This window comes from Carcharhinus amblyrhynchos, chromosome 1 (assembly GCF_965287045.1).
Source record: "Carcharhinus amblyrhynchos chromosome 1, sCarAmb.v2.hapA, whole genome shotgun sequence".
Classification (NCBI taxonomy): Eukaryota; Metazoa; Chordata; class Chondrichthyes; order Carcharhiniformes; family Carcharhinidae; genus Carcharhinus; species Carcharhinus amblyrhynchos.
Window position 1 is genome coordinate 21,640,525 of NC_137324.1, and position 26,214 is coordinate 21,666,738.

The 26,214-nt window shown below is 47.2% G+C and overlaps 1 protein-coding gene across 5 annotated transcripts in view; it reads left to right on the forward strand.

The window, feature by feature from the left end:
- rnf24 (ring finger protein 24) overlaps nt 1-26,214 on the forward strand; it is a 168,136-nt gene that overhangs the window by 65,433 nt on the left and 76,489 nt on the right. The window contains exon 1 of one of the 5 annotated variants that reach the window (XM_080195952.1): nt 8,113-8,239. The exons of 1 other annotated variant lie outside the window; for it this stretch is intronic. Coding sequence is in view for 1 of the 4 variants with exons in the window: in XM_080195784.1 (XP_080051910.1) it covers nt 20,791-20,819 (29 nt within the window). In the remaining 3 variants the exon portion in view is untranslated. Of the gene's footprint in view, nt 1-8,112; nt 8,240-11,657; nt 11,748-14,292; nt 14,416-20,717; nt 20,820-26,214 lie in introns of those variants that run through there. 3 more of the 5 variants (XM_080196042.1, XM_080196130.1, XM_080195784.1) reach the window with 3 other exon arrangements.

The window sequence follows — 26,214 nt, forward strand, 5'->3', positions numbered from 1 at the left end:
ATGAGTCACTCAGCTGGGCATCCTGCCATGAACAAGCAAGCAGTAAGTAATGTGTCTCCCTCTCTTCAGATCCAGGCTGAAATGCCCCTTGCTGAGAGTGAAGCATGTACGTGGGAATGACTGTGGAAGGAAAGAGAAGGCCTCCCCTGGGCAGGCTTGCTCTTTGTCTGATTGGCAGGAAGTTAAAAGTGCGCTCACCAGACAAAGAACTGGGTCCTCAGGCAGCTGGGGGCATTGTGCCCAGTTCTGGGCACCGCACTTCAGGAGGGATGTCAAACCCTCAAATAGGGTTTCCGAAGAGATTTACTGGAATGTTACCAGAGATGAAACGCTTCAGTTTTGTGGAGACATTAGCGACGCTGGGATTTAAATGGATGCGTTCAAACTTATGAAAGGCTTCAATAGAATAAGGAAGAGAAACAGTTTCGAGTGGCAGGAGACGAGGGGATACAGATTGCAACTTTTGTTTAAATTCATTCATGGGACGTGGGCATCACTAGCTGGTTAACATTTATTGCCCATCCCCGGTTGCTCCAAGGGCAGTTGAGAGTCGACCACATTGCTGTGGCTCTGGAGTCACATGTAGACCAGGTCATCATGCAAACTAGCCTCCTATCCATTGATTCTGCCTACACTTCCCGCTGCCTTGGAAAAGCAGCCAGCATAATTAAGGACCCCACGCATCCCGGACATTCTCTCTCCCACTTTCTTCAGTCGGGAGAAAGATACACAAATCTGAGATCACGTGCCAACTGGCTCTAGAACAGCTTTTCCCTGCGGCCTTTTGAATGGACCTACCTTGCATTAAGTTGATCTTTCTCTATATCCTAGCTACGACTGTAAATTGCATTTTGCACTCTCTCCTTCTCTATGTACCGTATGCTTTATCTGTATAGTGCGCAAGAAACAATACTTTTCATTGTATCCCAATACAGGGGACAATAATAAATCAAATATCAGGTGAGGTTAGCAGATTTCTTTCCAACAATTGTTTCATGGTTAATTCAAATTCCACCATCTGCCGTGGTGGGATTTGAACCCGGATTCTCAGAACATTAGCTGAGTTTCTAATTTAATAATCTAGAGATCATATCACTAAGCTGTCACCTCCCCTAATGGTGATAACAATCAGGGGGAAAGGAGAGAGATTTGAACTCTACAAGCTGTTCCGATCCGAAACACATTGCATGAAAGGATGGTGGAGGCAAATTCCATCATAACTTTCAACAAGGACATGCTTAACTATTTAGAATCATAGAATCATACAGTGTAGAAGAGGCCCTTCGGCCCATCGGGATGGCATCAACACATTAGAAACACCTGAACTCCCATCTAATCCCATCTGCATGGCCCTGAATGTTATGACATGCCAAGCGCTCATCCAGATACTTTTTAAAGGATGTGAGGCAACCCACCTCCACCACCCTCCCTGGCAGCGCATTCCAGACCATCACCATCTTCTGGGTAAAAAAGTTTTTCCTCACATTTCCCCTAAACCTCCTGCTCCTCACCTTGAACCGATTGTCCCCTTGTGACTGACCCTTCAACTAAGGGGAACAGCTGCTCCCTATCCACTCTGTCCATGTCCCCCATAATCTTGTACACCTCGATCAGGTCGCCCCCTCAGCCTCCTCTACTCCAGTGAGAGCAACCCGAGCTTACCCAACCACCCTTCGTAACTTAAATGTTCCATCCCAGGCAGCATCCTGGTGAATCCCCTCTGCACCCCCTCCAGTGCAATCACATCCTTCCGATAACGTGACGACGAGAGCTGCGCAGAGTGCTCCAGCTGTGGTCTAACCAAAGCTCTGTACAACTGCATCACGACCTCTCTGCTTTTGTAATCTGTGCCTCGATTGATGGAGGCAATATGCCTTTTTCAGCACCCTACGAACATGCCCTTGGACAAACGTGCCAAGGTCCCTTTGTTCCACAGAACTTCCTAGAGTCCTACCATTTGAATAGGAAGTAATACTCGCGGGGGAACGAGCAGGATAGTGGGACTTATTAGATAGCTCTTTCAATGCGCTGGCACAGTTTTAATGGGCTGATTGGCCTCCGTCAACGCTGTAAGATTCTTTGATTCTGTGAAGCACAGAAACAGCCAAAAAAAAACCTGTCTGAACACTTGCGAGAGAGTGGTTTGCGGAATAAAGAGATGTTGCTTCTGTCGCAGGCAGTTGAGAGTTAAGGAGCACGGGTCGCATTTAATTCTTAATCCATGGGAAACTTACAGAAACAGCAGAGAAGCCTGTGAGGGCCCTGGTCAGACTTTGGAACCTGGATAGCTTGGCATGTCTCTCGAAAGCTACTTGGTAAAATAACCCCGAGCACAAGTGGTGCTCCACTTGTTTACCTCCTTTGATGTGTCAAAGTCCTGATTGTTCCCCTGCGTAATGCAGTCAGAGAATCATAGAATCCCAACAGTGCAGAAGGAGGCCATTCGGCCCATTGAGCCTGCACTGACAACAATCCCACCCCAGCCCCTTCCCCATAACCCCATATATTTACAGTGCTAATCCCCCTGGCTCTAAGGGCCCGATTTTGCCAACAATTTGCGCCCATTTTCGGGTGCGAAATCGTGGTGAAGTCGGGTGCGAGGCCTTTACCGCGATCTGCACCCGAGCCTGCGCAGACCGCCCCTTTACCGAGACCCGCGAGTGGCAGGGAATCCGTTCCGCGCCCAAATGAGGCGCAGTGATGATTTAAATTGAGTTAATGAGCTGCTCGCGCAACTCTTACCGGCATCTCCCCTCTTTACCACCGCGTTTGCCAATCCGGAACCGCGCTTTTAGGGACCTGCTGAATAGAAGTCTGAAGTCGGGTGCCCCAGCCTCTGAAGAGCGCGTTCCGTGATTCCAACGGCGCTCTGACTCAGATCGGTGGTGGGGGTGGGGGTGGGGGTGGGGGTGGGTCAGATCATTCTCTGGTTGGAGGGGGGGAGGAGGGGAGTGAGGTCAGATTGTTGTCTGATTGGTGGGGGGGGAGGGGGAGGGGGAGGCTGGTCAGATGTACCTCTAGGAGGGGAGGAGGAGTGAGGTCAGACCATTCTCTGCAGGGATGGGGTAGGGGGGGGGAGCAAAGTGAGGCAAGTTTGTTGTCGGGGGGGGGGGCGGTGGTGGTGGTGGTGGGCAGTGAGGCCAGATCGTTGTCTTGGGGCAGCGGGGAGGAGGGAGGCGGGTCAAATGGATCTCTGGTGGGGTGGGGGGGGGGGGGGGGGGGGTGGGGAGAGGGTGCAGATGGATCTTTGCTGGGGGGGGGGGGGGGGTGGGGGGGATGCAGATGGATCTCTGGTTGGGGGCCGGAGTGGGGGGGGGCGGTAGGGGGAGTTCTGCTGCCACTCTGTGGGCGATCGGTTGGGGGACAGGGGCAGAGATGGTGATCGATCTGGGTAGTGGGGGGTTGGATAAGCTGGGGGGGGGGGGGCAGCGATGTGTGTCTCTCTTATCCACCCCCCCCCCGCCCCACTACCCACGCACGTCACTGCTGCCCTTATCCACACCCCTTCTACTCGGACAGATCGCCGCCTCTGTCCCCCTTCACCTCCACACCCCCCTCCCCGACCACTGATCGTCCACACAGCGGTAGCAACCCTCCCTGCCCTCTCCCCCCCGGAGATCCATCTGCCCCCCTACCCCCCCCCCCCCCCTCCTCCACCGAATCCCCGAGATACACCCTCGCCCCTGCTTTTCACTCCTGGGCCGCTTTCTCCACTTTCTGGGGCTCGGGAGCGATCTGACACGGGCGTGCTTTTCCCGATGTTTTTCTAACCGCGCACGCTCAGTTCAGAGCTCCGATCGTCCCGGCAGCGCTAAGCCCCGCCCACAGCGCGAATCGGACTGGGGATGGCTGAGAGTGTGTGGGGGGGCGCCTGAAATACTAGGCCCCGGAATCGGCACTTAGAACGAAAATGGTAAAATCGGGCCCTCGGGGTCAATTTAACATAACCAGTCAACCTAACCTTCTCGTCTTTGGACTGAGGGAGGGAACCGGAGCGCCCAGAGGATACCCGCGTAGACAGGGGGAGAACGTGCAAACTCCACACAGACAGTCACCTGAGCCCAGATTTGAACCAGCTTCCCTGGCACCGTGAAGCAGCAGTGCCACTGTGCCACCCTTTCTCCATTCTCACTTACACTGAGGGTGGCCCACCTTGAGCCAAACCTCGACCAAAGGGGAGAAAGTGCGCAGGGCATGGGGAGCAGGGGACTCTCACTGTGAGCCCAGGAGTCCTGCGTTATAGTTGCTGTGCCGCTATCTGGTTTTTCCCTGAGTCTGTTAAATAAATCACCTTTGTGATTCAGGCAATCTCCTCATTGATAGTTCGCGCTATTACAAAGGTGCCTTGAGATGCCCTGAATTCTCAATGCACCCTATATTAATACAAATGTACACTTCAAATAGAAGTTCATTTTTCTCATCTATCCTGCCTTTTAGTAACAACAACCTGAATTTACGGAGCACTTCCATGAAGTAAGAAGTCCCAGGGAGTTTGACAGGGCTGCTGAGATATTAGGACTAGTGAACAAAGGCTTGGTCAAAGAGGTAGGTTTTAAATGGCAGTGCGCAATGTACAGAGACAAAGAGAGGTTTATGTGGGGAGTTCCAAAAATTGGGATCTAAGCAGCTGTAGGCAAAGCCACCAGCAAAACCTAGAACCAGAATTGGAGGAAAGTAGAGAATTTGGAGGGTTGTAGGGCTGGAGGAGGTTACAGTAGGGTGAAGCCACGCAGAGAGCCAATGCCAATGCTGCCAGATTGGATGCCAAAGTTCAGTACTCGGTGTTCGGGCTATGAAAATTCTTAGGAATTTAGCGGAATTCAAGCCACAATCCCCCTCCTGCCCCTTTAAACTTGGCAAAACTCGGGTGGCACGGTAGCACGGTGGTTAGCACTGCTGCCTCACGGCACCAGGGACCTGAGTTCGATTCCCGGCTTGGGTCACTGTGAGAAGTCTGCACCATGTCTGGGTGGGTTTCCTCCGGGTGCTTCGGTTTCTCCCCACACAGTCCAAAAGACGAGCCAGTGAGGAGCTAAACTCTCTCAAACAGGAGTGTGGCAATTCAGGGATTTTCACAGTAACTTCATTGTAGTGTTAATGGAAGCCAACTTGTGACATTCATAAATAAACTAAACTAAACTGAAGCAGTGGAAAGATCAGTAACTTGTTTCCAAGGAGCTTGAAGGAGTTAGTTAGAGTATGTGCTGTTGTCAGCCTTGACTCATAGTTGGTACATGCTCAGAGTCAAACATATACAATCTTTCCTTGGTCAAGATTAATCTTCAAAAATCTGTCAGAAGATTTTAATTAAATATGCGGGAGGAACAAACACAGCAGCTTAATGATCAATATGGAAGAGGCAGCTAGTTCTGTTTTAACTTGATTCCCACCTGGGGCTATGTGAAGCCAGTGTCACACAATTAAAGGTCCCGGTGGACAGTGTGGCCATACATTACCTCCACGCACATCCCACTTAACTACTGCACTGAGCCTCCACCATCAAACATTTCATTGCTGCCATTTAAGATAAAGGGAGTCAAATGACATTTGATTGATAGAAAGGACTTTAAGCTAGATTCCTGAGGTGGTGAGGAACCAGCATCTCGAGAAGCAAAGGCCTTTCTTTGGGGTAAATCAATGAACTCCAAATCTTGCATGCCAAATTCGAACAGCAGCTTGAGTTGTTGACTGATTAAATGGAGGCCAAAACATTGTGTGATTTCAAGAAGAAATTAGATGTCGCTCTTGGGGCTAAAGGGGTCAAAGAATATTGGGGGAAGGGGGGAATCAGGATATTGAATTCGATGATCAGCCATGATCAAGATGAATGTCGGAGCAGGCTCGAAGGGCCGAATGGCCTACTCCTGCTTCTAGTTTCTATGCTCCTATACCTGCCCAGATGCTCCAGCCATTCATTGGCTGACACATCCATCCTCGTGCCTCACTGCCTTCCTCCGCTAACTGGAAAGCAAAAAGACTCGGTACTCAATGGGATTATGCTTGACTATCAACCAAAGAGCCTTCTTTATTCCCCCATTTTCCAAATCTTTAGAAGTGGTAAAGAGAAATGATCATCGAAAGTGATGAAAAAGTCCACCTTTGCTTAATGTCCCGGAAATCATTCTCCAGAGATGACACACAGCAGCTTCTGGAGATTGATGCTTAGCTCCTGGAGATTCCAGGTGAACTCTGCGGTGTTGGCAAGCCTGACAGGAGCCGAATAATAACCCTCAATTCTTGGCTTTCAGAAAGGGACTTGATATTCATTAATTTCTTGTTAACTGTTGGTTTGCTGCTCACCTTCATTGTGTAGCTGCTCCATTGAATTATCCTATTGATAATTCTACAATATATAACTGCGCTGGAATGTGTCATAGAACATACAGCAATGCAGCACAGGAACAGGCCCTTCGGCCCGCACTGTTGTGCCGAACATAACGCCAAATTAAACTAATCCCTTCTGCCTGCCCTTAGCCCATATCCCTCTATTCCTTGCACATAGACATGCTTATCTAAAAGCCCCTTAAACGCCCTTATTGTATCTGCCTGCACCACCACCTTAAGCAGCGCGTTCCGGACACCTACCACTCTCTGTGTAAATACTTGCCGCTCACATCTCCTTTGAATTTTCCCCCTCTCACCTTTAGTGCAAGCCCCCTAGTATTAGACATGTTTGCCGGAATTCTATTGCCCTGCCCACGGTGAAATCGGAGTGGGCAGCGGGGGGGGGGGGGGGGGGGGCGGGGGGAGGCGGAGGGGGGAGGTGGACAACAGAAATGTCCGTTAACCTCAGGCAGGAATTTCCGGTCTTGCTCGAACAAGGCCATAAAATCCCACTCTTCAACGCAAGTCACCTGGAAGAACATAAGAAATAGGAGCAGGAGTAGGCCATCTAGCCCTTCGAGCCTGCCCCGCCATTCAATAAGATCATGACTGATCTGTCGTGGCTCAGTTCCACATTCCCGCCCTCTCCCCTTAATCCCCTTGCCTATCAAAAACCTATCAACCCGCGTCTTAAAAATATTTAGCGAGGCAGCCTCCACCACTTCAACGGGCAGAGAATTCCAGAGATTCACCACCCTTTGAGTGAAGAAGTTCTTCCTCAACTCCGTTCTAAACCGCCCCCCCTTTATCTTGAGGCTGTGCCCCCTAGTCCTACTATCCTTTCTGAGCAGGAAGAGTCTCTCCACCTCTATCCTATCCATCCCATTCATCATCTTATACGTCTCAATGAGATCTCCCCTCATTCTTCTAAACTCTAACGAGTACAAGCCTAGTTTATTCAGCCTCTCCTCATAACTCAACCCCCTCAACTCCAGTATCAGCCTAGTAAGCCTCCTCTGCACTCCCTCCAAGGCCAAAATATCCTTGCGTAAGTACAGCGCCCAAAACTGCACACAGTACTCCAGCTGCAGCCTCACCAATGCCCTATACAGCCGCAGCAAGACCTCCCTACTTTTATATTCAAATACCTGTCAGTTCTTTTTTAGAAGAGACTTGTGATTTTTGACTTGAACGCTGCCTGAATTGGCCCAAAGAGTAGGACAATATTTCATAAAAGTAGCTGTGGACTTGAGGTAGGCTGTGTGGAGGCTGTGTAGAGTGTAAACACCAACCTAGGCTGACGGCATCAAATCGATCTGTTCTGTAAATAGAATCATAGAAGCCTACAGTACAGATAAAGGCCATTTGGCCCATTGAGTCTGTACCAACCACAATCCCACCAGGCCTATTCCCGTAACCCCACACATTTACCCTTCCTATTCCCCTGGCACTAGGGTTAATGGCCAGTCAGCCTCACCCTCACATATTTGGACTGTGAGTGGAAACCGGAGCATCCGGAGGAAACCCACGCAGACACGGGGGGAATGTGCAAACTCCACACAGACAGTGACCCGAGGCCAAAAGCGAACCCGAGTCCCTGGCTGTGTGAGGCAGCGGTGCTAACCACTGTGCCGCCCATCTTAAATAGTTACACACACTAGAACAAACGACAGATTGAAGTGAAACCGTAATCCATGAAATCAAAGATCAAGTGGCATATAAACTAGGTTTGTTAATTTTTTTAAACGTTTAACTGACCATGACAGCTCAAACCGGCTGTCTCTGGCACTGGCCACCAGCAAGCTAAAAGTACAACATTATAATTTTCTTCAAAACAAGATACTCATGAAGTCGGAATGGTTATGGAAGCAATCGGCATCTAATTGGAAAAATAGAGCCATCGTGTCCACAACTGGTGAGTCATAACCCACAGCTTTTACCCAGTGCCGGAACGTTCCGTTAAACCTTCTGGTTTTTGTTTTTGCTCCTTTGGTTATCGTTCTGGGGGAGAGAAGCTACTTTTCTTTCCGTTTAATGTCTCAAGACTTTCAGCAACAGTTGCGAGACTACTTTTTTTTAAGTTTATTTATTACTGTCACAAGTAGGCTTACATTAACACCGCAATGAAGTTACTGTGAAAATCCCTTTGTGGCCACAATCCGGCACCTGTCCGGGTACACCGAGGGAGAATTTAGCCCGGCCAATGAGCCTAACCCAGCACGTCTTTGGACTGTAGGAAGAAACCGGAGCACCCGGAGGAAACCCACGCGGACACAGGGCTAACAAAAGGTCCAGGAATGTGGGCGGAAGGTGGGATGAAGGTATTGAATCTGATGATCAGCCATGATCAAAATTAATGGCGGAGCAGGCTCAAAGGGCCGAATGGCCTTCTCCTGCTTGTAGTTTCGACAAGACCAGAGCCTGGGGCTGTTTTCTCTGCAGAAGAGATGATGCAAAATTCTGAATAGAATAGGTAAGTTCGTCCCTAGCAATATTGTCGTGACGTTGAACTTTTAGCAAATCCCCTTCCCCTTAAGGTAAGCACACCAGCCCTGTGACAGGCCCATGTGATCTGGTTGTCTCTGGGGAGAAACATAAACAGAAACCTTTTTGAAATGTCAAGTGACAGTTTTCACAATTTTACGCAGTACCTCACAGAAAAGGAGACAGCTGCTTTTTGGGACAGAGACAGAGAGAAAGCAACTACAGCTATGCAGAAGCAGAAGGACTGTTTTGTGTTACTCAGGCAGGATGCGGATTGTTTTCCGCTCATAAGGAAATGAACAGGACAGACCAGATGTTTGGAGATTTAAGATGCAAGGAGTCTCCAAGGTGAGTCTTTCCAGTGAGAATCAGATCTTTGTTTAGGAAGGCTAGCAAGAATAATCCAGGTAATTACAGGCCGGTGAGCCTTACATCAGTGACAGGGAAATTATTGGAGAGGATTCTTCGAGACAGGATTTATTCCCACTTGGAAATAAGTGGACTTATTAGTGAGAGGCAACATGGTTTTGTGACGGGGAGGTTGTGTTTCACGAACTTGATTGAATTTTTCGAGGAAGTGACGAAGATGATTGATGAGGGTAGGGCAGTGGATGTTGTCTACATGGACTTCAGTAAGGCCTTTAACAAGGTCCCTTATGGCAGACTGACGCGGAAGGTGAAATAGCATGGGATCAGAGGTGTGCTGGCAAGGTGGACACAGAACTGGCTCAGTCAAAGAAGACAGAGGGTAGCAGTGGAAGGGTACGTTTCTGAATGGAGGGCTGTGACAAGTGGTGTTCCTCAGGGATCAGTGCCTGGACCTTTGCTGTTTGTAATATATATAAATAATTTGGAGGAAAGTGTAACTGGTTTGATTAGTAAGATTGCGTATGACACAAAGGTTGGTGGATTTGCGGATAGCAATGAGGACTATCAGAGGATATAGCAGGATATAGATCAATTGGAGACTTGGGCAGAGAGATGGCAGATGGAGTTTAATCCAGACAAATATGAGATAATGCATTTTGGAAGGTCTAATACAGATAAGAAATATACAGTAAATGGCAGAACTTTTAAGAGTATTGATAGGCAAAGGGATCTGGTCACTGAAAGTGGCAATGCAGATGGAGAAGGTCGTCAAGAAGGCATACGGCATGCTTGCCTTCATCGGCTGGGTATTGAGTTTAAAAATTGGCAAGTCATGTCTCCCTCAGTGTACCTGGAATATAGTGTTCAATTCTGGTTGCCACACTACCAGAAGGATGTGGAGGCTTTGGAGGGGGTACAAGAAAAGATTTACCAGGATGTTGCCTGGTATGGAGGGCATTAGCTATGAGGAGAGGTTGGAGAAACTTGGTTTGTTCTCACTGGAGCGATGGAGGTTGAAGGGTGACTTGATAGAAATCTACAAGATTATGAGAGGCATGGACAGAGCGGATAGTCAGAAGCTTTTTCCCAGGGCGGAAGAGTCAATTACTAAGGGGCATAGGTTCAAAGTGCGAGGGGGAAGGTTTAAAGGAGATGTACGAGGCAGATTTTTTACACAGAGAGTAGTGGGTGCCCAGAACTCGTTGGCGGGGGAGGTAGTGGAAGCAGATACAATAGTGACTTTTAAGGGGTATCTTGACAAGTACGTGAATAGGATGGGAGTAGAGGATATGGTCCCTGGTCAGTGCAGGCTTGGAGAGCCGAAGGGCCTGTTCCTGTGCTGTAATTTTCTTTGTTCTTTGGATATCTCAGGCAGAGTGAAACAATTTTCAAAAGGCACTGGAAATTCTGACTTAGCATGGGAGGGAGAACTGATGCTGGAGAGCAAGGAGCCATGAAGGGACAGTTCCTGTAATATTATATAATGCCAGAAGTGCAGCACATAGTGATATGGATTGTAATGCAAATTGTCATTGCATTAATTAGTTAATGCTCAAGTACCATTTTAGTTTGGAGCATTAACTGACTGTTTATGTTTAGTCTGTGTTGATTTTAGTTTCTTTGTTACGGTACGGTGCCACAGTGGTTAGCACTGCTGCCTCACAGATCAGGGGCCCGGGTCTAATTCCCGGCTTAGGTCATTGTCTGTGTGGAATTTACACATTCTCCCCGTGTCTGTGTGGGGTTCCTCCGAATGCTCTGGTTTCCTCCCACAACCCGGAGGTGCTGGTTAAGTGCATTGGCCATGCTAAATTCTCCCTCAGTGTACCCGAACTGGCAGTGGAGTGTGATGACTTGGGGATTTTCACAATAACTTCATTGCAGTGTAAATGCCAGCCTACCTGTGACACTAATAGATAAACTTTTTAAAATCTTAAAACGTGGGTAGCTACATTCCATCTGGAGTCTAATTTCAGTGGCAGGTACAGAAGTAGGAGTGATTCCTGCAGGGAGACACTGTAGGGTGGCTAACTATGCAATCTTGCGTTGTTCAACCGGTTATACATAAAGCAGTCACCAAATCTCACTGTAGAGGCAGGCAAGAACTCTCTGGTGTTGCAGGTCTTGGCATCATGTTTATTGAAATGGCGCTCAGACGGCCTGCACTTTCCCCTTCCACTTTGACCAGCCATCGTCCTAGTCTACTAACCCTTTCTCTGTCTAAGGGTCATCCAGACTTGAAACTATTCTCTCTTCACGGATACAGTCAGACCTGCTGAGATTTGCCAGCATTTCCTGTTTTCGTTTCAGATTCCAGCATTCTCAGTATTTTGCTTTTTAGATTTTCTCCCTTCCTTGTTCACCCTCCACACAACCTGCACTGACTCCGCCCGGTCTGAGATACAGACTCGGATCTGGAGACACTCAACAAGGAGGGGAATGCAGCAACAACTCAGCCTTTATCATGGGAGGAGTTTACCAGGCGCACACCATTTCTGTGCAGTCATAAAAGTCAACATTCTAATTTCTCACTGTTGGGGAACTTAATTTGGAGGAGGAAGCTAATACTGGTGAGTTGGTGTTTAATTCTGGTGAGTTGGTGTTTACTTCTGGTGAGTCGGTGTTTGATACTGGTGAGTCGGTGTTTAATTCTGGTGAGATTGTGTTTAATTCTGGTGAGTCGGTGTTTAATTCTGGTGAGATTGTGTTTAATTCTGGTGAGTCGGTGTTTGATTCTGGTGAGTTGGTGTTTAATTCTGGTGAGTTGGTGTTTAATTCTGGTGAGTCGGTGTTTAACTCTGGTGAGATTGTGTTTAATTCTGGTGAGTCGGTGTTTAATTCTGGTGAATTTGTGTTTAACTCTGGTGAGTTGGTGTTTAATTCTGGTGAGTTGGTGTTTAACTCTGGTGAGATTGTGTTTAATTCTGGTGAGATTGTGTTTAATTCTGGTGAGTCGGTGTTTAATTCTGGTGAGTTTGTGTTTAACTCTGGTGAGTTGGTGTTTAATTCTGGTGAGTCGGTGTTTAACTCTGGTGAGATTGTGTTTAACTCTGGTGAGATTGTGTTTAATTCTGGTGAGTCAGTGTTTGATTCTGGTGAGTTGGTGTTTGATTCTGGTGAGTTGGTGTTTAATTCTGGTGAGTTGGTGTTTAATTCTGGTGAGTCAGTGTTTGATTCTGGTGAGTTGGTGTTTGATTCTGGTGAGTTGGTGTTTAATTCTGGTGAGTTGGTGTTTAATTCTGGTGAGTCAGTGTTTGATTCTGGTGAGTTGGTGTTTAATTCTGGTGAGTCGGTGTTTAACTCTGGTGAGATTGTGTTTAATTCTGGTGAGTCGGTGTTTAATTCTGGTGAGTTTGTGTTTAATTCTGGTGAGTTTGTGTTTAATTCTGGTGAGATTGCATTTAATTCTGGTGAGTCGGTGTTTAATTCTGGTGAGTTTGTGTTTAATTCTGGTGAGTCGGTGTTTAATTCTGGTGAGTTTGTATTTAATTCTGGTGAGTCGGTGTTTAGTTTTGATGAGTTGGTGTTTAATTCTGGTGAGCTGGTGTTTGATCCTGGTGAGTCGGAGTTTAATTCTGGTGAGTTATTGTTTAGAAAGTAGGGGCAGGAGCAGGCCATTCGGCCCTACGAGCCTGCGCCACCATTCAATGTGACCACGACTGATCATGCACTCTCAATATCCCACTCCCGCTTTCTCTCCACAACCCTTGATCCCTTTAACCACAATGGCCACGTTCAGTGCCCTCTTGAACATACCTAACAAACTGGCTCCAACAGCTTTCTGTGGTAGAGAATTCCACAAGTTTACAACTCTCTGAGTGAAGAAGTTCTTCCACATCTCAGCCCTGAATTTCTTACCCTTATCCTTGGACCGTGACCCCTAGTTCTGGACTTCCCCAACCTCGGGAACATTCTTCCTGCATCTCGGCTGTCCAGTCCCATCAGGATTTTATACGCTTCTATGAGATCCCCTTTCATTCTTTTAAATTCCAGTGAGTACAAGCCCAGTTGATCCAGTCTCTCTTCATATGTCAGTCCTGTCATTCCAGGAATCAGTCTGGTGAACCTTTGCAGGACTCCCTCAATAGCAAGAATGTCCTTCCTCAGGCTCGGAGACCAAACCTGCACACGATACTCAAGGTGCGACCTCACACCTTGTTAATGCTCATTAATACACCGACTCACCCGAATTAACCCGGATGGCAGACAGGAACAGAGAGTGGGAGCAGATTTTCAGAATGGCAGGCGGTGACTAGTGGGGTATCGTAGGGTTCAGTGCTGGGAACCCAGCTATTCACAGTACACATTGACGATTTGGACGAGGGAACTGAATGCCATATCTCCAAATTTGCAGACGACATTAAGCTGTGGGCTGTGACACTGTATAAGTGCAGCAAAACATCTTTATCCCCATACTCAAATCCTCTTGCTATGACGGCCATTAGCTTTCCTCACCACCGGGTGTACCTGCATGCCAAACTTCAGTGACTGTTCCGCCATGACAAGTCATATTGCGCTGCCCTTTCACCTGCACTGTCACCATTCAGATAATAATCCTCCTTCTTGTTTTTGCCACCAAAGTGGATAACCTCTCATTTATCCACATTATATTGCATTTGCCAAGCACTTTTCCATTCAGCCAGCCTAACCAAGTCACCCTGCAACCTCTTAGCATCCTCCTCACAGTACACAGCTTAATGTCGTCCGCAAATTTGGAGATATGGCATTCAGTTCCCTCGTCCAAATCGTCAATGTGTATTGTGAATAGCTGGGTTCCCAGCACTGAACCTTACGATACCCCACTAGTCACCGCCTGCCATTCTGAAAATCTGCTCCCACTCTCTGTTCCTGTCTGCCAACCAGGTTAATTCGGGTGAATCGGTGTATTAACAAGCATGCACACCCTGCCAGTACACAAAGAAAGACTTCTATTGTTTGCCGGGAAGCTGGACCCGCCTTTTAAGTATAAATAACTTTGATTGCTGAAGATTGTCCCGCCACAGGGAAAATTTCTGGCCTCCCACCAAATGATATTCCCCGCCTGCCAAGCTTACCAAGCAGGTAGGAGTAGACGATCCCGCCTTTGAATACTTTTCCTTTCACTCTCTCCTTCAGTCTCGGGGAAATTTGTCTTATTTTTAAGAGTTACACTTCACTATGGGGATCGTAACAGTGTTGAAGATTGCCACAATTTTTGTAAGCTGGAGAAGCAAGGCTCGCGTTTGGACAACGGATATGGTGAGTGGGTCAGATTTAATTACTTTCTGCAGAACCTCAGTGAACGCGTGTGGAATGTATTACCCAGAGAGGCAGTTAACGTGGAAACATTTAACAGCGAGGCAGACAGATGCCAGTCAAGAAGTATCAGTGTTTGAGATTGGCTGTGTACTTTCCGATGGTTCTTTGTAAAAGTTTTGCTTGTTTTATTAAGGTCTGATGATGGAGTCTGGTGCACACGATTCTCTCAGCACAGGGTTAGAGTTAAAATTGCACTTTATTAGTTACGGACGTGACACTACGGGAATAATTTCCTCACTCTGCTATTTTAACAAAGGCATTAGTGAGTTTAAAGTCAACTCATTTGTTAATTACTTGCAGTGATTTTATTGGAATGTATAAGATTGTGAGGGAGCTAAACAGCAAGATTGTGAGAGAATGTCTAGAACTTAAGGGTGCAGTCTCAAAACAGTGGGTGGGATTTTCCGTATCCATAATTATTCAATTATCTTGTAATTGTGTTTGTGTTTATGCATGTCCTGTTTGTGAACCCAACTCCCACTCACCTGATGAAGGAACAGCACTCTGAAAGCTCGTGGTGAACCTGTTGGACTTTAACCTGATGTTGTGAGACTTCTTATTGTGCCCACCCCAGTCCAACGCCGTCATCTCCACATCAAGGCTGAGTTAGACAAATCTTTGGGATGGCAGCAAATCAGGGCAGCAATGGCCTCATTGAATGGCAAAGTAGATTCGAAAGGGCGGAACGCGCTACTCTTGCTCCTGTTCCCTATAATCTATCTCACATTAAGAACATAAGAACATAAGAAATAGGAGCAGGAGTAGGCCATCTAGCCCTTCGAGCCTGCCCCGCCATTCAATAAGATCATGGCTGATCTGTCGTGGCTCAGTTCCACTTTCCCGCTTTCTCCCCATAACCCTTAATCCCCTCTCTTATCAAAAACCCATCAACCCGCGTCTTAAAAATATTTAGCGAGGCAGCCTCCACCACTTCAACGGGCAGAGAATTCCAGAGATTCACCACCCTTTGAGTGAAGAAGTTCCTCCTCAACTCCGTTCTAAACCGCCCCCCTTTTATCTTGAGGCTGTGCCCCCTAGTCCTACTGTCTTTTTTGAGCAGGAAGAGTCTTTCCACCTCTATCCTATCCATCCCATTCATCATCTAATACGTCTCAATGAGATCTCCCCTCATTCTTCTAAACTCTAACGAGTACAAGCCCAGTTTATTCAGCCTCTCCTCATAGCTCAACCCCCTCAACTCCAGTATCAGCCTAGTAAACCTCCTCTGCACTCCCTCCAAGGCCAAAATATCTTTGCGCAGGTGCGGCGCCCAAAACTGCACACAGTACTCCAGCTGCAGCCTCACCAATGCCCTATACAGCTGCAGCAAGACCTTTGAGCAGTGCCTCACAATGGAAAAAATAGGAAATGGGTTACGTGAGCATTGTCCAAAAGGGTTTGGAAGGTTGAAAGTGTAGATTCAACAAGAGTCAGGAGGTAAATGCAAATTACTGCAGGTGCTGGAATCTGAAAATGCTGGAAAATCTCAGCAGGTCTGATGGCATCTGTAGAGAGAGAAAATAGATCCAACGTTTCAAGTCTAAGTGACTTTTCATCAGAGCTCTGAAGAAGAATCAGGAGGTTATAGGTTCAATTCCCACTCCAGAGAATTAAACTCACACTTTAGTTCAATACCTTTCACTCATTCACACTCCCAACATCTGACTTTTGATTTGATTTATTATTGTTATGTGTTGGTATACAGTGACAAGTATTATTTCTTGTGCGCTATACAGACAAAGCATACCATTCATAGAGTATCATAGAAACCCTACAGTGCAGAAAGAGGCCATTTGGCCCATCGAGTCTGCACCAACCACAATACCACCCATCCCCTACCCCCATATCCTTACAATATTTACCCACTAATCTCTCTAACCTACACATCTTAGAACACGAAGGGGCAATCAACCTAACCGCACATCTTTGGACTGTGGGAGGAAACTGGAGCACCCGGAGGAAACCCACGCAGGCAGTGACCCAAGCCAGGAATCAAACCCAGGCCCCTGGAGCTGTGAAGCAGCAGAGCTAACCACTGTGCTACCGTGCCGCCCAAAATCCAAAGACCGACGCAGAAAAGCATCGTGAACCTGATGTGATTTAAACAAGGAGCTGTCTGCTCTGAAGTCAGACGCACTACTGTTGCACCACAAGCTTACATAGGGGAGAAGGAAAGGAGAGAGTGTAGAATGTAGTGTTACAGCCATAGCTTGGGTGTAAAGAAATATTAACTTAACGTAAGGTAGATCCATTCAAAAGTCTAACAGCAGCAGGGAAGAAGCATTCTTGAGTTGGTTGGGACGTGACCTCAGACTTTTGTATCTTTTTTTCTGACAGAAGGAGGTGGAAAAGAGTATGTCCAGGGTGTGTGGGAAACTTGATTATGTTTTTCTGAGGCAGCGGGAAATCAGTGGATGGCACACAGGTTTGTGTGATGGACTTGACTTCGTTCACAAGACTTTGTTGTTTCTTGTGGCTTTGGTCGGAGCAGGATACATACCAAGCTGTGATACATCTGGAAAGAATGCTTTCTATGGTGCATCTGTAAAAGTTGGTGTGAGTCATAGCGGACATGCCAAATTTCCTTAGCTTCCCAAGAATGTAGGGGCATTGTTTAACTTTTTTAACTATAGCATCGGGATGGAGGGCCCAGGACAGGTTGCTGGTTATCTGGATACCTAGAAGCTTGAAACTTTTGACCATTTCCATTTCATCCCTGCAGATTTAGACAGAGGCATATACTCCACCAGGCTTCCTGAAGTTAATGACTATCTCCTTCGTTTTACTGACATTGAGGGAGAGATTATTGTTGTCACACCTGTTCACCAGATTCTCTATGTCTTTCCTGTACTCTGTCTCACCATTGTTTGAGATCCGATCTATTACGGTGGTGTGATCAGCAATCGTGAAAATCAAGTTGGAGGGAAATTTGGCCATGCAGTCATGATTATAGAAGGAGTATAGTAAGGGGCTGAGGATCCTCTCTTGAATGTGGAACATTGGCAGGAGTGCCTTCTTTGGGATGAGATGTTGAACTGAAAACCCCTTTCCCTCTCTGGGGAATCTTAAAGATCTATTCAGAGAAGAACAGGAGAGTTCCCCCAGTCTAGAGACCAATATGCATTCTTCATTCTATGACTCGAATGTGTCCTAGCTGCTTCATCAATGGCCTATCTTCCATCATGGGGTCAGAAGGGGATTTTATTTTAAATTCATTTGTGGAATGTTGGTGTCGCCGGCTGGCCAGCATTTATTGCCTATGTTCACCAATGATTGCGCAAGTTCAGCACCATTCACGACCTCCCAGATACTGAAGCAGTCTTTATCCAATTGCAGCAAAACCTGGACAATATCCAGGCTTGGGCCAACAAGACACTATCTATCCATTACCCCTTGAGACTCAATTGCATTACTATCCCTCACTATCAATATCCTGGGGGTTAACATTGACCAGAAACTGAACCTGGCTAGCCATATAAATACTGTGGCTACCAGAGCAGGTCAAAGACTAGGAATCTTGCAAAGAGTAACTCACCTCCTGACTCCCCAAAGCCTATCCACCATCTACAAGGCATAATTCAGAAATGTGATGGAATACTCTCCATTTGACTGGACGAATGCAGCTCCAAAAACAATCAAGAAGCTTGACACCATCCAGGCCAAAGCGGCCTGCTTGATTGATACCCGTTCCACAAACATTCAGTCCCTCCATCACCAACAAACAGTGGCAGCTGTGTCTACCATTTACAAGATGGATTACAGGAACTCAGGGTTCCTTAGGCTGCACTTTGCAAATTCACGACCGCTACTGTCTAGAAAGAGAAACCATAGAAACCCTACAGTACAGAAAGAGGCCATTCGGCCCATCGAGTCTGCACCGACCACAATCCCACCCAGGCCCTACCCCGCCATATCCCTACATACTCACCCACTAATCCCTCTAACCTACGCATCTCAGGGCACAAAGGGGCAATTTTAGCATGGCCAATCAACCTAACCCGCACATCTTTGGACTGTGGGAGGAAACTGGAGCACCCGGAGGAAACCCACGCAGACACGAGGAGAATGTGCAAACTCCACACAGACAGTGACCCAGGTCCCTGGGGCTGTGAAATAGCAGTGCTAACCACTGTGCTACCGTGCCGCCCGATGATCTAGAAGGACAAGGGCAGCAGATGCACAGAAACACCACCATCTGTAAATTCCCCTTCAAGTCACTCACCATCCGGACTTGGAAATATGTCGTTGTTCCTTCACTGACGCTTGGTCAAAATCCTGGAACTCTCTCTTGAGCAGCACCGTGGGTGTACCTACATGGCATGGGCGGCAGCGGTTCAAGAAGGCAGCTCACCACCGCCTTCTCAAGGGTAACTAGAGATGGGCAATAATTGCTGGCCAGCCAGCGAAACCATGTCCCATAAATGATTTACTTGTTGAATTTTGCCTGCGTATTCCTCTAAGTCACATACCGTCTGAGGGCCGCTCTTGTTGAAGTTCTCAGTGATTAGTGCGGTGCAGTGAGACCCCAATGTTGGATCAAATTGTCCAGGCCCAAACTCATTACAATTTGGATGGGCACTCCTTTCAATTATGCAAACTGCAGATTCACACTGTAGGCCTTCATTGATGGCTCTGAACAGTAGATAGGTTGAGGCTCAGGATGGGCAGTTTTCAGCTGGCAGTGCCCATCGGCAGGACTTTGGGGGCAGCAGGTGGCACTGTGGTTATCACTGCTGCCTCACAGCATTAGGGACCCGGGTTCGATTCCTCGCTCGGGTCACTGTCTGTGTGGAGTTTGCACGTTCTCCCCGTGGGTTCCCTCCGGGTGCTCGGGTTTCCTCTCACAGTCCAAAGATGTGCAGGTTAGGTGGATTGGCCATGTTAAAATTGCCTCTTGGTGTCAGGGGGACTAGCTAGGATAATGCATGGAGTTTTGGGGGTAGGGCCTGTTGGGACTGTGATTGGTGCAGACTCAATGAGCCCAATTGCCTCCTCCTGCAGTGCAGGATCCTATGACTCATAAGAACATAGGAAATAGGAGCAGGAGTAGGCCATCCAGCCCTTCAAGCCTGCCCCGCCATTCAGTAAGATCATGGCTGATCTGTCGTGGCTCAGTTCCACTTTCCCACCTTCTCCCCATAACCCTTAATCCCCTTGCCTACCAAAAACCTATCTACCCGCATCTTAAATATATTTAGCGAGGCAGCCTCCGCCACTTCAACGGGCAGAGAATTCCAAAGATTCACCACCCTCTGAGTGAAGAAGTTCCTCCTCAACTCTGTTCTAAACCACACCCCCCTTTATCTTGAGGCTGTGCCCTCTAGTCCTACTGTCCTTTCTGAGCGGGAAGAACCTCTCCACCTCTACCCTATCCATCCCTTTCATCGTCTTATACGTCTCAATGAGATCCCCCCTCATCCTTCTAAACTCTAACAAGTACAAGCCCAGTTTATTCAGCCTCTCCTCATAGCTCAACCCCCTCAACTCCGGTATCAGCCTAGTAAACCTCCTCTGCACTCCCTCCAAGGCCAAAATATCCTTGCGTAAGTACGGCGACCAAAACTGCACACAGTGCTCCAGCTGCGGCCTCACCAATGCCCTGTACAGTTGCAGCAAGACCTCCCTACTTTTATATTCAATCCCCCTCGCTATAAAGGCCAGCATCCCATTTGCCTTCCTGACCACCTGCTGCACCTGCAGGCTGGGATTTTGCGACTCCATGGACACTGGTGATACACCAGTTTGACAGCAGCCTTGATGTGCTGTTGGCCTCGTTCCAAGTAACTGCTCCAACCTCATAGCGTAGGTCATAGCGTAGCATCAATCTCGGAGCGGCGCCTGGTAGATTGAGTCCACTCCAGCACCGTCCTGGGGTGACCTGAACCAAAGAGATCAACGTTCTGGACATCGCTGTGACAAAGCTACATGGCGGCATGATGGAATAATTTCATTTACATTGCAAATATTGGTTTGATAGTCATGGAACAAAGTGTTGGAGAGGGGAACAGAAGACAGCAGGAGGCGGGAAGGTTTGTGATCAAACATCCAGTAATATCAGATTGGGCAACCTTCCTGGTGAGCACAATGGCAATGGTGTTCCTCTGACACATAAACCTCCTCTGAAAGAGTTAAATGACACAGACGTTCAGGCTTGTTGGTTAAGTTTGTGGCCAAGGGGGGGAGGTGGAGCCAAATCGGAATCTTAGCACATAGATCTGTCTCCGGAATTGAATTCCGGTGTTTGTGCGGAGGAATTACAGGGCACCGTCTGCCTCTGAGGCTAAGCGTCGCTGACATTAGGTCGTGCGCCAGGCAATGAAGTTACCTGTGAGCGAGATGTACAGGTGAGTGCTGACAAGTAGGTGTCATGAATTCAGTGCTGGAGAATCTAACATTACTGTGTACCACCCAGTCGTTGCCCGTTAATGAATCAGGAGCGCCCCCCACCACCCCCCACCCCCCCCCCCCCCCCCCCCCCCACCCCCTCCAACCCTCTGGCTCATCAGTCCGGTGTTGGGAGAGTATTGCCCACCTTTTGCTTGCGTGAGTGCAGAAGTGGAGGTGGGGTAGGCGTGAGCGGGAAGGGAAACGTCTGTGTTAAACAAACAAACAGAAAGTTTTGCTAAAAAGGGGACTGCAACTAAAAATGCGTTCATTTTAAAAAGCATTTTCCTAGTGAATAACCCCGGTAACACAGGAAACAGTGGGACAGTGAGTAATCGAAGCTTTTGTAAAGGTACTTTCTGTGTGAAGGGTGCTGTCAAAGGCAGATGTAGGATTGTCTCAGCGTCAACACCACCCTCCACGGTATAGAGCTCCATCAACGCAGATCTATCTGCATCTGAGGTAAAGACAGTTTTATTCTCTTTTTCAGAAAACATACCTCCTACTTTAACTTTGAGGGCAGCTTTTTGATTTCTGGGGAGGGGCGGTGGTAAGGCTTTCAGTTTCATTGAGTGGAGAATGTGAGGGTTTCAGGAAACCATTCTCACTTCTTTATTTTTCCCTCAAATTTGGATTTTAATTACCATTTTCAATTCACGGCGGAGCAGTTGAACCACAAGGTCAGATTCTGACCACATATCCACGCTATCACTCAGACTGCCTGCTTCTACCTTCCTAACATTGCCTGGCCCTGCTCCATCAACTGCAGATATTCTCATCCATGTTTTTGTTACATCTAAACTCACCCATTCTGACACGGTCCTGGCCAACCTCCCACATTCTACCACCAATTTCCTGTTCATTCACAGGGTGTGAGCTAGCTAGGGCTACATTTATTGCCCATTCCTAATTCTGCAGCCCATGTCCTTATTTGTACCAAAGGCCATTCCCAAATCCGCCATTCTTTCTGACCTACATTGACTCCTGGTTAAGCCACTGTTTCTTATTTTTTAAGAAAGCCCTTAAATGCCTGGCCTTGTATTACCATAACTCCATCATTCCTTCCAGCCCCATAGCCCTCCCAGATGACCCTGCTTCTAATTCTGGTCTCTTGGGAACCCCAAAATACCGAGGCCCCAAACTCCGGAATTATCTCCCTTCTCCCCCCCCCTTGGCCTCCTCTCCTCCTCTGAGACTTTTCTTAAAACCTCCCTCTTTGAGTTTAAGTTTATTTATTAGTTACAAGTAGGCTTACATGAACACTGCAATGAAGTTACTATGAAAATCCCCTAGTTGCCACACTCTGGCACCTATTGAGTTACATTGAGGCAGAATTTAGCATGGCCGGTGCACCTAACCAGCATGTCTTCCGGACTGTGGGAGGAAACCAGAGCATCCGGAGGAAACCCACACGTACGCAGGGAGAACATGTAGAATCTGCACAGAGAGTGACTCAGGCCAGGACTTGAACCCAGATCCCTGGCACTGTGAGGCAGCAATGCTAACCCCTGTGCCACCAAGCTGCCCTTTGACCAAGTTTTGCCCATTTGACCAATATTGATATGGTGCAGTATCAAATATTTCTTCATATTGCCTCCTGTCAACACCTTGGGACATTTTATTATGTTATAAGGGCTGTGCCAATAGAAATTATTATTGTTACAAGAAGCAGCAGGATTATTTCATGGTGACCTGAATGGCAGCACACACTGTCATAAGGAGATTCACTCTGCAGTGTGCACTTCTGTAGTTCCCGGATGATTCCAGCTTTGTCCAGGTAATTGTGACTTTACTCAGAGGCAGTTGGAATGCCAGATTTCCACAGTTCACAGCAAAACACGTTGCTCAATGTTCAAAACGCAACTGCGCATCTGAGATGCCATTACGAAAAGTACCTGCAACTGTGTCCATCTCGGGTCTCAGTGATACAGCGTGTAAACGGCACAGCACGGTAACACAGTGGTCAGCGCTGCTGCTTCACAGCTCCAGGGTCCTGGGTTTGATTCTCGGCTCGGGTCGCTGTCTGTGTGGAGTTTGCACATTCTCCTCGTGTCTGCGTGGGTTTCCTCCGGGTACTCCAGTTTCCTCCCACAGTCCAAAGATGTGCGGGTTAGGTTGATTGGCCATGCTAAGAAATTGCCCCTTAGAGTCCAGGGTAGCAGAGGTTAGAATGATTAGTGGGTATAATATGTAGGGATATGGGGGTAGGGCCTGGGTGGGATTGTGTTCGGTGCAGACTCGATGGGCCGAAGGGCCTCTTTCTGCACTGTAGGGTTTCTGTGATTCTATGATAAGCACTGTAATTAACAACTACTCGAGGGAGAATGAACAGAAGGACGTGTGGATTGGCTGAGAGGATGTAGGATAGGAGGAAGATCTTGTGGACCAGTTTGGATTTGTTGGTCTGAATGGCTGTCGGCACAATCCTCCGGCTCTTCATACCTTCTACTGGCACCGGCGATGCCCACCTGCCGCGTGTTTCCTGGCAGCTGGAGGGTGGGGGAGGCTGGGATCAGTGGGAAATCCCATTGGCAGCAGCAGGACTAGAACATTCCGCCACCAGCCAATGTCACGCCGCCTCCCAGGCCAAGAATAACACCGCGGGGAGGCCAGAGACTCACAACGTACACTGTTCTATTCGGCGCAGTTCAAAGGACAAGGGAATTATGCGTCAGACCTATTATCCAATCTCTTTAACACTTTGTATGGACACTGGAATGACGTGCTGTGTATATTTTGTGGTATGTGTGTTGTAGTAACACCAGACTGTTGCAAATGCAGGTGGCATTTCTAAAGGGATAGTCACATCAGCACTTTATAAAGTTCAGATTGATCCTAATATACAATCCTGTTCCCAATGCTGGCCTGGATTATATTCAGTTGTCTGGTGGGTGGGTTGGGCGGTGGGGGAGAGCTTTGTGTTCTGTTCAGATACCATCAACATTTTTTGGAAAATACTCTATTTATAGACGACTGTGGCTTTGCAGAAACAGCCTCTGTGTTCATCGCTTTATGTTAAGTAATGCTTTCAATTTTCAGATGATGTGTAATTATGCGGTGAAATGTACCATGTTGCAAATACATGTTGAGATTTGAGTTTTTAGCCTTTATGTACGCAGCGAGTAGCTCACTCTCTGACTCCCCAGAGCCTGTGCACCAGCTACAAGGTGCAAGTCAGGAGTGTGACGGGATACTCCCCACTTGCCTGGATGGGTGCAGCTCCAACGACACTCAGGAAGCTTGACACCATCCAGGACAAAACAGCCCACTTGCTTGCTACCCCTTCCACAAACATTTAACCCCTTCACCCCTGACAAATAGTGGCAGCAGTATGTACTATCTACAAGATGCACTGCAGAAACACAGCAGGAACTCAATAAGTCTCCTTTGACAGCACCTTCCAAACCCACGACTGCTACCATCTAGAAGGACAAGGGCAGCAGATACCTGGGAACACCATCACCTGCAAGTTCCCCTCCAAGCCACTCACCATCCCCACTTGGAAATACATCTCCATTCCTTCACTGCCATTGGGTCAAAATCCTGCTACTCCCTCCCTAACAGCACATGGACTGTAGCAGTTCAAGAAGGCAGCTCACCACATCTTCTCAAGGACAATTAGGGATCAACGATAAATGCTGGCCTTGCCAGTGACATCCACAACGCATGGACAAATATAAAAAATAAATCAGTTGCAAATGATTCTTTGAATGAATTGAATAAGGCTTTTTTTTGAAAGGTGGTTATTTTCCTTGCTCGAGGCTCACAAGTGTTATTGAGTTCCCAATGACTGCAATAAAAAATATGTCAAATTACAGAGCAACACAAAAACATTACATAGACACCCATACCATCCCGCATAAACAGATCATTAAAGATAATGGATCGATGCAGACTGGATTACAGACCAGTGATTGACAGGCACTGGATTACAAACCAGTGACTGACAGACAATCGATTACAAACCAACGGCTGACGGACATTGGATCACAAACCAGTGACTGACTGACATTGGATTACAATCTAGTGACTGACGGACACTGGATTACAAACCAGTGATTGACAGACACTGGATTACAAACAAGTGATTGACAGACACTGGATTACAAACCAGTGACTGATGGACATTGATTTACAAACCAGTGATTGATGTACACTGGATTACAAACCACTGACTGACCAACACTGGATTACAAACCAGTGACTGACGGATACTGGATTACTAACCAGTGACGGACACTAGATTACAACCAGCGACTGATGGACACTGGATTACAAACCAGTGACTGATGGACTCTGGATTACAAACCAGTGACTGACGGACACTGAATTACAAACCAGTGATTGACAGACATTGGATTACAAACCAGTGACTGATGGACTCTGGATTACAAACCAGTGACTGACGGACACTGGATTACAAACCAGTGGTTGATAGATACTGGATTACAAACCAATGATTGATGGACACTGGATTACAAACCAGTGATTGATGGGCACTGGATTACAAACCAGTGAAGGACGGGCACTGGATTACAAACTAGTGACTGACAGACACTGGATTACAAACCAGTGATTGACGGGCACTGGATTACAAACTAGTGATTGATGGACATTGAATTATAAACCCAGTGATTGACAGACACTGGATTACAAACCAACGAGTGATGCGCACACTGGATTATAAATGGATGAGCAACAGATTCTTGATTGTAAACCAGAAATATTGCACACTGGATTGTATTTTGGGGAATAGTCCCTTCTTTATTCACTGCGTACAAAATAAACAGTTCTTTCCACCAGTGTGGGAAAAAATGAGAGAGACGGAGGGAAAAGGAGGAAATGAAAGGAACTAAATGGAGAAGTGGGGAATGTGTGTTAAGCAATGCCAACCAATGGCATCCAAGTTAGAATTTACAATACATTCCACAGGGATTTCCTGACAACAGTGAGATATATAATCCTGGATAGTCAGCATTTGTTTGGGCTAACGAATGTGGCGTCTCTTAATACATGAAGGGATATTTTGGTTGACCTTTGCTGAACATAATCTAAAGGTGGTACTGGACAGTTATGTGCCCAGAGCAAATCATATTGTGTACGAGGGGTGAGTAGCTAAACTCATAATGCAAATAAATGTGATTTTAGCTAATGGATGGGTACAGAGTGGAGACAACATCAAATATATATGTAAATGTCAGCACTGGTCCATGGGCATGTTGCTAGAGGCAATAACGCCAAATTAAGTTCTGGATTTAATTAATTTTATTTGTTAGTGTCACAAGCAAGTGTGAGGTTGTCCACTTTGGAAGGAACAATAGTAAAATGGACTATGTTTAAATGGTGAAAAATTAC